At 35.1% G+C, this 16013-nt stretch overlaps 1 protein-coding gene across 6 annotated transcripts in view; it reads left to right on the forward strand.

Annotated features, from left to right (window-relative positions):
• The window catches only part of LOC121376111 (inositol polyphosphate-4-phosphatase type I A-like), a 56008-nt gene that overhangs the window by 16039 nt on the left and 23956 nt on the right, over window positions 1-16013 (forward strand). For 4 of the 6 annotated variants that reach the window (XR_005958404.1, XM_041503907.1, XM_041503910.1 and 1 more), the window contains 8 exons: window positions 230-436; window positions 3230-3265; window positions 4116-4237; window positions 5980-6096; window positions 7185-7264; window positions 7860-7932; window positions 8687-8871; window positions 11513-11570. Coding sequence is in view for 5 of the 6 variants with exons in the window: in XM_041503907.1 (XP_041359841.1) it covers window positions 230-436; window positions 3230-3265; window positions 4116-4237; window positions 5980-6096; window positions 7185-7264; window positions 7860-7932; window positions 8687-8871; window positions 11513-11570 (878 nt within the window). In the remaining variant the exon portion in view is untranslated. Of the gene's footprint in view, window positions 1-229; window positions 522-3229; window positions 3266-4115; window positions 4238-5979; window positions 6097-7184; window positions 7265-7859; window positions 7933-8686; window positions 8872-11512; window positions 11571-14449; window positions 14553-16013 lie in introns of those variants that run through there. The other 2 variants (XM_041503909.1, XM_041503911.1) reach the window with 2 other exon arrangements.

Raw genomic sequence — 16013 nt, forward strand, 5'->3', positions numbered from 1 at the left:
TGTGTCTGAAATACATATAAATAGTACTTTATAATCTTTCTGTTAGTAGACATGATTTATAATAATCTATTTTGATGTGAAAGTATTTTCAATTCTCCAAATCACATGGTTGGTGGGTTTTTTAATTTGGGGTGGGGGTGGTGTTGTTGTTGCATCTCTCAGTTTCATTTTTTTTTTAACTATCTCAAACTAATGCTTTTGTTATATTTGACGCCTCTTGTTTTGTAAGTATTTGAGGGAGAGGAACACCCGTTCTTCCTAGCGACATTGTCCGAGGACGACCGCGATTCATGGATCCAGGCCCTACACATCGCCAGCTATGAGTGCCTTAAGATGCAGCTACAACAGCTCCGTGAGCAGGTGCAGGCGAGGACGGGTCGCGACCCCATACAGCTGCCCAAGGAACCCGTCGGCCTAGACCTGGACTCTGAAACTGGTGCGACATATATTGACCACGCCTCGTCATTTGCAACTGCCTGATTGTAAACCGCTGCCCATGTCTGCTCATAGTCAAAGTCTTGGTACTATTAATGAGTATAGTTTCCATTGCTTATATTTCAGACTAATAAAACCCAAGTTTTAAAAAGTCCAACTTTGTCAAGACATCTGTGAGATAAGTTAAAGAGCGATTTGTATGCCTTAAAGTTCTGAAAACTGTATATTAATCCAAAGTTTGTTTTATAAAACTAAAATAAGAATATAAAATTAATAATACTTGTACACCAGATCATTTTTGTACTTAAAAGACTTGGATCAGCATTCAGTAAAGGGCATCATAGTGCTTAGTTTGACTTTAGCCAGATTAACCAACTCTTAATTTTCACATATATTGTAAGATGTTCATTTAATTTCTTTTTAATAATGTTTACCGAAATTCTATCACTTTCTGACAATGTGTAAGCACCGACATTAATTTCCTATCTGTTAAACCCTTCAGAGTATCTAAGGCTATGACTATTCATGCATGTGTGTTGTTTTATTATTAGATTGTCGTTTGAAATCATGCTTTACAAGTTTTTTGATTGGCTTAAATTTAAGTTTTGAAGCTCGTTTATAGCAATAGAGAAAACACTGTCTTGACAAAGTTAATGTGGTGACTGTGTTTGTTTATTTATTTCATTTTTTATTAACAAGGGCGACTAATTGAAACCTTTGGACACATCTTAATATGTATATTTGCAATAACAAATTGTGGCAATAACTGACACACATTAACATAATTTAATTATCTATTTCTAACTAATATTTCATTTTTTTTCAATATTTAAGTATTTTTTAATTGTAGATTCAAGTGCTAATTTTGGTATTTTTTATGTAGAGAATTTCAGTTACAAAGATTAGGTTATATATAAAAATATACATGGATCGAATATTCTCCTGTTGTGGAAATAAATGTGTTACCTTAAATCTTCTAACAATAACAAATAAATAAAGAAAACTTTTTAGTTATTGTCCTCCTGCATGTAACATAGTACTTGGTTGTTTTGCACCTCCTCACCCACATGTAAGGAAAGAGGTTTATGGTATTTAATTTATTGTGCACGCACACAACTCCACAAGCTTGATTTGTTAATTATAGTAAACCAGTATAAAACCACCTCACCCACACGTAAGGAAAGAGGTTTATGGTATTTAATTTATTGTGCACGCACACAACTCCACAAGCTTGATTTGTTAATTATAGTAAACCAGTACATGTATAAATATTAAAGTTTGAAGCTGTCGTATTGTAAGACACATGGCAAACCATGTACATGGATGTGGAAGTATACTAAACCAGTGTTGAGAAGTAATGGTCATGGTTTTGCTGATTTTGACTACTTTTTTCCAATCTGTAATAGCTAGATTTTGTATTTCTTGTTTTATAAAACCAGTATGACACACAAGCTTGTGTAATAATCTCTGTTTATATGTGATTAGACGTATCATCTACATGTATGTCTGGTCAGTGTATATTTTAACAAACCACTATGATACCAATACTTAACCTTGGCATGCTCCAGCCAGATGTATTCATGTATGCATAATTATGTGCATATTGTGCATCTTTTGAATGTTTAAGAATTATTTGGTATTTTCCTGTACAAAATAAACCACCATTGTCAAACTTGCTACAAAACAAATTGAAACAACTGTCTAGTGATGTATCGTGTTTTGTCCATGAAGTATAGTTCAGAACCTACATACTCAAATGATAAAATTATTCTCTATATTCCTTTAACATTTATATTGTTACACATACTGTTGATTTGAGTTTTGTTCTTATTTAAGTGGAAAATATTAACACGTTCCACTTTCCCAGATCCTGGTCTGCCAGTCATGTGTTTCCATTCGTTTTCTTCCAATTGACACAGATGCTGTGTAGACAGTGTTTTAATTAGTTTACACTGAAACAAAATTGGTAATAAAAGAGCTGTTATTCTGGTACAGCTTATTGTAGAATGTAAAAAAACGTCTAAAATAAAATAAAATAAAATAACAGACACCCATATTTTGTAAACTCACTTTGTAAAGAAAAACCCCAACATGTTTGTTTCACATAGCTTACTAACAAACTTTCGTTTAGCATGTCTTATGCATGCACACGGCCAGTTGTGACACATTTTTTTCATACTGGTTTGCTGATAAAACAAACATTTAAAGGTTAACATTATAATAAAGTGGAAGTTAAAAACAAATGCCAATGAGATGTTTTCATTTTCAATAAAGGCTATTTCAGTGTTATAAAAATATATTTGAAAATCCTGCAATAAAATTGCTTTTTGGTTTAAAAAAGGAAAAAGGACTAGGAGTTCACTCCCTCGTTTAATGATGTTATTCATGTGATTTCCCCCATCTGCTGCTCTGTAGTGTACGAACTAAGTATGATCTAAAATGACGTCATTTATGAATAACAATGTCATTAGTGTTTTTGAATAAAATTTGGAACATTTAACATACATGTAGGTATTTTAAAAAATGTTTGTAACACTTACGTGAAATCAAAAGTGGGAAAAACACTCTTTGCTCATTACTGGGAACACAAAGTATATAGTAAACTACATTTATACCGTGAATATTTCATAGTTAACAATCTTAATATAAAGTTAACCTTTAAAAGAAAAGCAAAGTTGTATATTATGCACCATTTTCTCTTTCATGGCTTTGATAATAATATTAATAATTAAATGGGGTTTTTTAAATGATATATTAATAAGTAAAGTTGTGTTTTTTTTTTTTATATTTTCAGATCACTCAGAAGATCCCGTTCTTGAAATTTCATTATGTACGTTTAAAAAAGAATCATTTGACAAATGAAAAGAAATCAAAATATTTTTATGAATAAGTAGTTCAAGTATGGTAATTTTAAATAAGTTATATTCAAACCTGTGTAATATCTGACTATTAAATGTGGTAACCCCAGTTTCAGAGGTGTGTATCTTTTCTGTTTTGTATAAAATGCATTTTAAGCTACTACAGACAGCAGGGCCCAGTCGTTCAAAGCATTGTGAAATTAACTCTGGGGAAGTCTGATGTTTTCCTTTTAATTATTATTGCACAAATATAAAATAAACTTTAGATTTTAATATGTACATGTATGGATACCTTTGATTGCTCTAAATCAAGTTTTAATATTGTTTTCAATTATTATTTGTATTCATTCAGTCCTTGGTTTTAATAATTTCTGTTAACCACTGGTTAAACTATGGGTAACTAATGTTTGAACAACTGGCCCCAGGTCACAAATGATTTGCCAAAACTAATAATTTAAACAAACATTGTCAGTAATGTATAAGTTATCATGAGAATTGACTTGTATTAAGTTGTCAGCTATCTAACGAGGCCGTTTCTTAATCTATCTCAAAGTGTATATTTACTCCATTTTAATCTATTGCCCAAGTCTCATAGTATTTCAGAGTTCTTGATCACAGCATGAGGTTATGGTCAAGAACTCTCAAATGCTATGTCAGATTTCACTTTATGAAATTTAAATCATTGTACTGGTATTTGTTGTAAGCTTACAAGAAAGAACATTTGTCATAGTGCTACAGAAAGTATATTTCCATAAAAGTTTAGTTTATTTATTTGTTTGCATGTTGATCAGTACTTATTATGATTGCATTGGCTCTTTTCAGCCTGTAATGATTTGCCCACTGACAGCAATGGACAACCTCCGAATACCTTGATTATTCTACACACAATAACCCCACCCGACCAGCAACTGTGGATACACCATAACCACACCGAAATAGTTGAGGTAAGGGGATGTTATTGCATGTTAAAATATCAGGGGTGGAAATTCTCCTCGGATCTGTGGTTTTCCTCTCATGGAACATTGCGTTTCTTTGCATTTTAATCGTTCTTGCCCCGGACCCCTCTAGATTTCCTCTTTTTACAGTTCACCAATTCCCACCCCTAAATATATGTATACATATCAAGTGTGACTTTTTTTGTCAATTTACTCATTTTTGACAGAGTTATGGCCCTTAAACAAGGCGATACAAATATTTGTTTTCTGGACCTTTTGTTTTTGGAAAGCCTCAAAATATTGAGCTGATTTTTTATGTATAGCTTTATTATGTACTGTTACAGATGAAGTTTAACTTTCATGGTGATTTACCCATTCTTAACAGTTGTGGCTCATGCATTTGTTTTCTGGACTTTATTTATAAAATGCCACAAGTTATTGAGCTCACATTTTGTGTATAGCTTTATCATGTACCGTATTTTTCGGGATTATAAGCTGCTACTTTTTTACTGTGAATTGCAAGGTGCAGTTTATAAAACGGTGTGGTTTATTTATGAATTTTATGGTAACCACTGTGCATATAAACCAGAACTTCTTTTTTTTCATTCTCATAATAATAATATACCATACCAAATGACTGGGACTGAAATATTACAATGGAATGGCTCTTTATTAATAGTCTAGTCAGGCTAGAAACAATATATCACTTGTGTATTGTTATACTTACAGTTTCAAAAATGGACTCGTCCGCGAACTTTCTTAGTTTGATTTCTGTAACATTTATTGTTAGTAGTGCATCAGATGTGTTTGTCAGATGTTCTAAAATGAAGTAACTTTCCTCATATTATACAAAGTAGTGTTGTTATACTTTGTAGTAAACACACTCAACTTGCATGTTCGATACTGCAGATAAAAAGCCAGTGGCAGCCTAAACAATGTCACGTGATACAATTACAATGTCATGGCCATTTATGGCCAATTGCAAAAGCCAGACTTTAACAAGGACATCGTTTGAATATGTAATTTTTGCACACAGCACGTTAGTTAGGTTACAGAGAAATGCGTGTTTTGCAATCGAGTGAGTAGATCTACTAGTAATTTTCACTTGTGCCCTTTTTTTTTGGTTCACGCTTTGTAGTCATACTGGGACAAATAAAATATTATCATGTATTATTTTTTTTTCTTTGCAACTAATGCAAGATTACGAAATTAGCATTATCAAGTTCTTGTTCATATTTTCGTAAAAATAGTGGGTTTTGTCAACAGTGTTTTGTTTACGAAAACTTTCCCATTAGGTGAAATGAAACTGAAAGCAACACAATCAACAATTATTTATTGTTTGAATTTAAGGGAGAATGGACCTCTTTATTATTATTAAATACAAACAATTAACTGTAATTAAGATTGTGGCTTTATTTTAACTGTGGCTTATTTAAAGGTGCGGTTTATGTACGAGCAAAGGTCGGAACTTGGCCTAAAAACAAGGGGTGCAGTTTATACACCAGTGCGTGTAATAAGCCGGAAAATACGGTACTGTTACAGATCAAGTTTGAACGTCTTGGTGATATTTTTTGGCAGAGTTATGGCCCTTGAACTTAGGAGACACACAAAATTTATTAGGCCCGGTAGGGGACATGTATTGCTTTAGCAGTACTTTCAGAATGCTTGTTTAAATTTGTAGTATTAAAACAGTTGACGTTCAATTAAATTGTTTTTTTTTCGTCTCCTTTTCTTTTTATGTGAACTGCCAGAAATCATGCAACCCCCAGTTCTTGAAGACAGTGGGTTTTGGTAATAAGGACAGTGTTGACACGGCAACCAGAGTAAAACTGACAGTCTACCATGTGGTGGAGAGAATGACATGGACAGTAAGTGTCAATATTGTTACTTTAGGTCTGTTTTTTAAATGTTAAGTGCCAGCTTGACCAAACTTTAAGCACATTTTATACTTCATCTTTGTCAGGTACTGCTTTGTTAAATTCTGTTAAATCTTACAAATTAGTTTTAGCACGCTTCAGACGTATATTCATTATAGTTGAAGTAATATCACTGGTTGCTTATTGTCAGATTAATTAAAGGTTCTATCTCAATATTTCGTAATAATTATATATTAACTTTTGCTTAAAAAATTAAAATTGCAACTAAATAATTTAATATACTAGTAGACATTTTTTTTGTATTGGAAAATCTTTCCTCGATGTTTCATGGAATTTGGCGTGTTCAGTTGAGTTAAAAACTCTGTAATGTTATGCCAGGAATATGTTGCAACACAACTCTGTTTGGCAGCCCCATTCAGGGAACTTGTCAGATTTTGTGCATTCACTGATACGGCCAAACAAAATAAATTTCTGGTCTCTGGTCAGCGTGTGTGTCGATTTTGTCCTCGCATGTCAACTTTTTTGTTTTAATTTCCCCCTGTATGACATAGATTTTTGCTGGGCTTTTCTTGCTGTGACATAAAACTACATTGGGAGCCAAAATGTCATCGTAAATAAACTAGGACGTGCATTCTGATTTCCATTTAAATATGCCCCTTATTTCGGTATCAAATATACCCCACTGTGCAATTGATGCTTTTAAAAAAAAAAAAAAAAAAGAAAAAAAAAGGTGCACTGTCAAATCAGTTCTGGAATTTTGGTCTGACCAGAGATCAACTCTTTTTTTTTGCCTAACATAAAATGTGTTATTATGTGATAAGACAATTTTGATATTCCTGAATTATTTATAAAAACATAATGAGTCTGATTAATTACATGTAGTTATTTATTACAATTAAATGTGAAAATTACAAAATGTAGCTGTGTTATGGCACATTTAACAGTAAGGATTATAATATCATTTGACAGTTGAGATATTTTGTGTTCTTTTCAGTTGTTCAAATAAATATAACATTCTGGAATATTTTATTTATAATATATGTTAATTTAAAAAAAAAAAAATTCTCTTTTCTTTACAGATGTTTCAAGTCGGTCAGGCTGTGTTCACTCTGCAGGATGTGCTCATGAATCCCAGTTCAACACTGACCTTGACCTTACAGTATGTTGAGAAATATTTCACTTCATGATCATTGTGCTGTAGATCACTGTCTAATTTTAATATTTCATATGGTATTGTTTTTGGTATAATGAAAACAAAAAAATTCAGAATATCATAATATCCAACGATCCTCTCAGGGATTTAAGTTATCATTTTCCAGTTCCAACCAATGCTCCATGACTGGTGTATCAAAAATTATGTGTCATTTACTGTCTCTGGGAAAGTGCGTAAAAGGTTGCTAGCTTCCGATTGGAAACAGAAGCCTATGTGTTATAATAGCAGCAGGTTGCTTTCACAAATAGAACAAGGAAAGGAAATGTTTTATTTAACAATGCACTCAACACATTTTATTTATGGATATATGGCATCAGACATATGGTTACGGACCAACAATTTCTGAAAAACAATTTCTGATTTAATAAGCCAATATGCTGATGTCTTGTAAATTTAAACAAATTGTCCTTATTGTTAAACAAACTGATTTTATATTACATAATATTGCATTATCCCCGTTTTATTATCTTCACTGGATAATAATATGTCTTGATTTATTTTGTAGTTATTGTAGTTACTTGTATATATATTGTATGTGCAGGGGTTCAGACATGAAGGAGTATGGACAAGTGACTATCACGTGTTGGGTTAACGACAGTGATTTTATGAAAGAGGTAAGTTGCAGGTTTATGTTATAAATATGTGTGTTTTAAAACATTGGTTAACTGACAGTTAAAGCAATATTGGCAATATTTATGTAACTCAGAAATATTTAACAATTTAACTGCCGACTGACAGTTTAATGTTCTGACCAACACTGTTACTGCTGCTGATTTTTTTGCCGATCACCACTTAAAATACTAAATCAGTGTAATAAAATCATGCATTTCACAATAATTGGCTTTTGATTTAATTGTGTTTCTAGAAAACGCTTTGTGGATTTCTTGTGCTGTGTTTATTAGAAGTCATAAATATCGTATTTCCTAACTCACAAGTTGTGAAGAGTGTTTGTTTTGGCGAAATAACCTGTGAACACAAACTGGGGTAGAATTTTCGGTTTCAATCTTCAAGACTTGTAGAAAAAAGGGCAAAATAATCGCCTGATTGCTCTTCACTTGGTAAAGTCATGTTCACAGTTTGGAACTTGTCAATTCACAATATTCACGAGCACCAAATGAACGCAGCATTGAATCCTTTGACTAATCTAGATGAGTAACATCCTGTAATTTGTGTGCCCATATTTTCGTAGCTATCTTAGTGCTACAAATCGTAAAACCATTGTAGGCTATGGCGTGTGCTATAGTGATGTCATAACCTACGATGGTTGTATAATTTCGTAGCTCCATGATAACTTCGAAAATCCCTAACCAGGTTCTAGCAAAACGAACTTGTTAAAACAGTTCAAAGATAAGCGGTAATTGTTTTCAGAGTTCGGACAGTAGTTTGAAGAGCCGTGGATCATTCACGAGGAACAGCACAGTTCTGAAGATATACCACGAGTCTGTGATCAATCGCTCGTTCCGATTCACCACCAACGTCGTCGACAAGGTGCTGCTTGTACATGAGTACATGGCCGAGAGCAGATGGTCATTCGTTATCCCTTCATTACTCCTGTAAGTCTGGCTGTGTGTAAACCTTATCTGACACCCAATAGCCGAGAGTAGATGGTCGTTCATTATCCCTTCATTACTCCTGTAAAAAAGTCTGGCTGTGTGTAAACCTTTTCTGACACCCAGTAGCCGAAAGTAGATGGTTGTTCGTTATCCCTTCATTACTCCTGTAAGTCTGGCTGTGTGTAAACCTTTTCTGACACCCAATAGCCGAAAGTAGATGGTTGTTCGTTATCCCTTCATTACTTCTGTATGTCTGGCTGTGTGTAAACCTTTTCTGACACCCAATAGCCGACTGTAGATGGTTGTTTCCTATCCCTTCATTACTTCTGTATGTCTGGCTGTGTGTAAACCTTTTCTGACACCCAATAGCCGACTGTAGATGGTTGTTCGTTATCCCTTCATTACTTCTGTATGTCTGGCTGTGTGTAAACCTTTTCTGACACCCAATAGCCGACTGCAGATGGTTGTTCGTTATCCCTTCATTACTCCTGTAAGTCTGGCTGTGTGTAAACCTTTTCTGACACCCAATAGCCGAAAGTAGATGGTTGTTTGTTATCCCTTCATTACTCCTGTAAGTCTGGCTGTGTGTAAACCTTTTCTGACACCCAATAGCCGAAAGTAGATGGCTGTGTGTAAACCTTTTCTGTAGCCGACTCGTTATCCCTTCATTACTTCTGTATGTCTGGCTGTGTGTAAACCTTTTCTGACACCCAATAGCCGACTGTAGATGGTTGTTCGTTATCCCTTCATTACTTCTGTATGTCTGGCTGTGTGTAAACCTTTTCTGACACCCAATAGCCGACTGTAGATGGTTGTTCGTTATCCCTTCATTACTTCTGTATGTCTGGCTGTGTGTAAACCTTTTCTGACACCCAATAGCCGAGAGTAGATGGTCGTTCGTTATCCCTTCATTACTCCTGTAAGTCTGGCTGTGTGTAAACCTTTTCTGACACCCAATAGCCGACTGTAGATGGTTGTTCGTTATCCCTTCATTACTTCTGTATGTCTGGCTGTGTGTAAACCTTTTCTGACACCCAATAGCCGAAAGTAGATGGTTGTTCGTTATCCCTTCATTACTCCTGTAAGTCTGGCTGTGTGTAAACCTTTTCTGACACCCAATAGCCGACTGCAGATGGTTGTTCGTTATCCGTTCATTACTCCTGTAAGTCTGGCTGTGTGTAAACCTTTTCTGACACCCAATAGCCAAAAGTAGATGGTTGTTCGTTATCCCTTCATTACTTCTGTATGTCTGGCTGTGTGTAAACCTTTTCTGACACCCAATAGCCGAAAGTAGATGGTTGTTCGTTATCCCTTCATTACTTCTGTATGTCTGGCTGTGTGTAAACCTTTTCTGACACCCAATAGCCGACTGCAGATGGTTGTTCGTTATCCCATCATTACTTCTGTATGTCTGGCTGTGTGTAAACCTTTTCTGACACCCAATAGCCGACTGCAGATGGTTGTTCGTTATCCCTTCATTACTCCTGTAAGTCTGGCTGTGTGTAAACCTTTTCTGACACCCAATAGCCAAAAGTAGATGGTTGTTCGTTATCCCTTCATTACTTCTGTATGTCTGGCTGTGTGTAAACCTTTTCTGACACCCAATAGTCGACTGTAGATGGTTGTTCGTTATCCCTTCATTACTTCTGTATGTCTGGCTGTGTGTAAACCTTTTCTGACACCCAATAGTCGACTGTAGATGGTTGTTCGTTATCCCTTCATTACTTCTGTATGTCTGGCTGTGTGTAAACCTTTTCTGACACCCAATAGCCGACTGCAGATGGTTGTTCGTTATCCCATCATTACTTCTGTAAGTCTGACTCTGTGTTCTGTTTTGAAGTATTTTTGTAAGATGATACAACCTCTACATTTTGACATATATTATACCAACATTCTCAGGAGAAATGGAGGATAATAAACAAGTACATGGCCAAAAGCAGATGGTCGTTTGTTATCCCATCATCACTTCTGTAAGTCTAGCTGTAGGTAAACCATAAAAATAGATGAAGTAAACATTTATCGGTACATTTCACAAAGTTTCGTGATGTTCAGCTTCATTCGGAAAGATTCCGAATTATACACTCGGTTCATATAATATTTCGATATAAAATACTACTACTTCTAGTAATAAAATTTAAGCACAGCAATTGTATATTTTCATTAAAATCATATTATTAAGTATTTCATCATTAATGTGTCGTTCTTTTGTTAAAATGAAAGTAATAATTAGTATTTTCTGGCATTACTGAAATGAATGTGGCCAATGCTTGAGTAGTCACTGCAAACTGTGCGACAAGCCGGTGTGGTACCAACGTAACATGGACCAACATGGTAACAAGTAAGATAGACACTAAACAAGTTCGTGTCTTGACGTCTGTTGTGTGATTTTATTGTTGAAATCGGATTAGGTCCAGAATATTACGGCAACTTCGACTTCTCACTACTGCTAACAACTTGGTGTATGTGAGCCGACTTTCTGCGAAAACTACACATCCGTTTCGCTGACTAGATTAGGGCCTGGGTTTGACTCTATGTTCTGTACTAAAATAATTTATGGTTAAACATTTTCATTCATAATGTATTTCTTATTTATGACAGTTGTTAACTAGCATGCTGGTGATTTAGATGATGTTTTTTGCAGGAAGCTGTGGATTGATGAAGAAAAGAAAAAAGTTTCATTGCTGCAGGATTTTGGAGAGGTAAGTTGTGGATCATCTTAACAAAGTTAGAAATGACCATGACTTGAGACATGAGATTGAGAAGGAGGTGTAATATTTATTTAATAATATTTAGAATTAAGGTAAAGTTCATAATCATTGAGCTAAGAAAACATTGTATTTGCATTATTTATATTTTTCAGGAGGGGAAAAAACCCTGTTTTATTACAAGCTGTTTCAATGTAACAAATGGCTCTTAAGAACTATAACTTGAAAAATACATGCTTTTTAGTCTTCATGTTATATACTAGTCACAAGATATGAGATGGGTGGCCCATTTGCTTTGTCAGTGGTATGGAAACACTCTTGCAGTTAATGAATGACGGAATGGCTCACTTCCAGATATCTCGCTACTTGTCTCATGGATATGCTGTCATTCAGACATGGCATGGCTCGACCACAGTCCAGAATGCTCAGTTTACGTTTTGGTGGCATGGTTATCCAAAGTCTGATTGCAAAGATATTTATACCCTCCTAACCCGAATCAAACATGAAAAGTGTTCCATGTGCACCATGCAGTTTTCAGGCAGGTGCCTTGCTTAGTCAGAAAAAGAAGTTTTAAAAAGACAAACAATGTTCGATTTTTTATGCATTTGCCATATGTTTTCTATTGGCAACCAGACAAGCTGTAAGTAAAAGGCGCATGTACATGCAATCTGAAATGCTTTATTAAAGTGTGTAAACTACTTTTCATTACCTATAACCTCCCCTGATTTTTTCTTCTTTTTTTTCGAAATTGTAAGGTAAAATTTTATACTGTCCCTTAACTTGTTGTGACTAGTATAGTTCATCAAAGCCATTTGTTAGACTGAATCAGCTTGTAACAAACCATGTTTTTTTATCCCCTGATAATCATGCAGTCATAGGGTTTTTAAAATTTGTTTTAATGTTGAAAACAACAGTTTTTATGACTCGATTGATAAAAACTATATTAATGATGCTTTTTATATTGAACAGGTACGTACACATACACAAATACATGTTTCTGGTTGTCCTGCTAAATCAGTGCACCAGTATCCTGATGTTGATAAGTAGATGAGTTGCCTCTGTCAGACTGTGAAATAAATGCTGTTTAAAAGAGGATAAGTTGATGCAGCATAGAACTCTGTTATCGGTTCATCGGACACTATTTATACAAGATTCAAAATTCATTCTGTGGTGTGGGAAGCAGTCTGTGCTTTTAAAATCGTTACACCTTTTAAAACCTTTTCCAAGTCAAACATGAATATATATTATCTTACAATTTGCATGTGTATTATCACTCCTGAACATTTTGAAGTCCTGGATGTATTTAACAGACCTCATCATGAATTGTTTTTTAGATTATAAAAAGACATTTAAAATATTACCATATTGATACAATCATATAAATTCAGATGCTGAGGACAGCTAAATATTTCTGTCCTTGAATCATCTCAGGAGAGTGCTGGGGGTGTAAAAGCGATAGCTCCCCATAAACGGCCAGGGGTCTAATTGACAAAGCTCTCTTAGACTCTGCTAGACAACAAAGTATCCTCTTTGCAAGTATTTTAGTATTGCACTACGAGATCGCTAAGTTGTGAGAGTTTACTGAATTAGGCCCCAGGTCTCATTCAACATACTGTCAAAAATAAGATGAAAAGCAAAATGTGTCTGTGAATTTGATTATGAGAAAGCATATCGCACATTTTGACTGACGTTTGCCGACTTGCTCCCTATCAGTTTTGAGCCATGTTATATTGTTTATGTTTGCAGGGCTAGCTCTGGGTCAGTAGAAAATTTCACCAAATTGTCTCCTGAATTTAAAAAATTGCACAAAACTAGTTATTTTCTATCAAAATATCAATTATTTGATGATTTTTTTTTGCCAAATGAAAATAAAATTCGCCAATTGTGTTTGAAATTTGTAATTGGCGAATCTGGCGAGTGCCAGAGCTAGCCCTGGTTTGAAAAAACACTGATGGTATTCAAAACATGGTTCAAACAGAGAAAAGACAGTATATTTATGGATTGTTTTTTAAGTTTTATAATTAAAAAATGTCCACGTTTATATGATTCTGATTGGATTGTATTCAATTCTGAATGGACAACGTCGAAGAAAAACCGAATGTTATATATTGATAAACCTCAGAAAATGACGTCATTACGCCAGCAGGTCATGGAAAAGATGCTAGAAGCTGATCTATGTGTATTTTAACTAAATATGATGTGTCCAGGCACTTGTGCATACATTTTAGAAAAGGATGAGGGGCTAAATGGCTCGCGAAATTTATGATGGGTTAAGACATGCTTCCCCGGAAAGGTATTGGAAAAAAAAGAGAACGTTTGCTTGATCAAGGGGAGGGTTCGACTGCCATAACCCACCCTCTGTACAAGCTCCTGTCTGTAATTATATAAAATCTGTTTGTAATTTTTTTAATGAATTTATCGATGTACAACTGTCAAAAACTGCATAAAATTGTGTAGTGTAGTATTTTAAACTAAACATCTCAGAAAATGACGTCATTATGTCACATGGGACGTTATTACGTAAAGCAGATTATGGGAAGAATGTTACAAACTGATTTATGAATTATGTGTAGTTTTAACTAAATAACTTGTGCTGTTTGTAATTATAAGAATTGTTTGTAATGTTTTGCGAATTTATCAATGTATAACAGTCACAAATGTAGTATAAAATCGCTTCACTATGCTACGCGATTTTATACAATTTGTGACTATTGTACATCGATAAATTAGCAAAAAATTAGGAACAATTCTTATATAACCTGTCTAAAGCTACGTTGTTCTGGTTATTGTTGTAAAGACTTTGTAAATTTATGGATTGTTTTTTAAGTAGTTTTAACCTGCGTCTAAAGCCATGCGCGATGTTCTGGTTTCAGCTTGTGCCGCCCTTAGAGGCGGAACAGGTGGAGTGGATCACCTTGTCTGCGTCCACCGTCCTCCTCTACACAGACATTCTCAACATCCTCCACGACTACACAGGTCTCCGGGCTTAGTTTACACTTCACTATTTATACCGCACTCTTTAATAACGATGTGCATAATATATAGGCCTTCATACTTTTTGTATACATTGGTTTCTTGGTGCATAATGTACAGATCTTCATACTCTCTGTATACATTGGTCTCTTGCTGCATAATGTACGGATCTTCATACTCTCTGTATACATTGGTCTCTTACTGCATAATGTACGGATCTTCATACTCTCTGTATACATTGGTCTCTTGGTGCATGTGTGCTTGATAAACTCAGACTACCACAATCATTTGAAATTGTTTTGGTTACCGGGGTCAACAAATACATATTTACAAGCATCAAAATAAGCGTTGTGCCTGGTAACCCATGTATAGGTTATACCATACATTATGAGCCTGGTAACAAGTAGGTTAAGACACATTTATGAGGTTTACAATTCTATTTCCATTCCTTCATACTTTGTTACTCATTCATATCACTGTTCTCATTGTACTAAAGTCTGAACCAAATTATTTACACCTACAATAAATTACTCTCCTACCTTTAAGTACCATTACATTTAGCCAGATTTTGTCCTGACACAAGTTATGAAAAATGCGATCTCAGCGAAGTTGATACTGGCGACATCGTTACAGTCTCATATGTGGAATCTGTCGCTGTAATGGTTGGCAAAATACATGCAGTTTTCTGCTGTCTGCCATTTTGCTCAATTCTTTGATTCTGTTTTTTCCCATCCCAGCCAGTACTGCATGACTGGTTTATCAAAGGCCATGGTTATTGGAAAAATATCTGTGAAAACCTGCAATAAAAAGGTCCCTTGCTGCTTATGGAAAAATTTAGCAGGTTTCCTGTGAGACATTTTGTCAGAATTATCAAATGTTTGACATCCAGTAGCCAGTGATTAAAATAAACGAATGTGATCTAGTGGTGTCATTAATCAAACTTTAATTTTACTGTTTTCAAATGATGAGAGGTTTGAGTTTGAGTCTGAGCTGCTGTGTTTGAGCAAGCGATGCATGATCAATCTGAGCTGCTGAGTTTGAGCATCTGATGCATGATCAGTCTGAGCTGCTGAGTTTGAGCATGCGATGCATGATCAGTCTGAGCTGTTGAGTTTGAGCATGCAGTGCATGATCAGTCTGTGCTGCTGAGTTTGAGCATGCGATGCATGATCATTCTGAGCTGCTGAGTTTGAGCATGCAATGCATGATCAGTCTGAGCTGCTGAGTTTGAGCATGCGATGCATGATCAGTCTGAGCTGCTGAGTTTGAGCATGCAATGCATGATCATTCTGAGCTGCTGTGTTTGAGCATGCAGTGCATGATCATTCTGAGCTGCTGAGTTTGAGCATGCGATGCATGATCATTCTGAGCTGCTGAGTTTGAGCGTGCGATACATGATCAGTCTGAGCTGCTGAGTTTGAGCATTCTCTGTGTTATATTGATTCATTATTGACACTGGTATAC

The sequence above is a fragment of the Gigantopelta aegis genome, chromosome 6 (assembly GCF_016097555.1).
Source record: "Gigantopelta aegis isolate Gae_Host chromosome 6, Gae_host_genome, whole genome shotgun sequence".
In the NCBI taxonomy this organism is placed as follows: domain Eukaryota; kingdom Metazoa; phylum Mollusca; class Gastropoda; order Neomphalida; family Peltospiridae; genus Gigantopelta; species Gigantopelta aegis.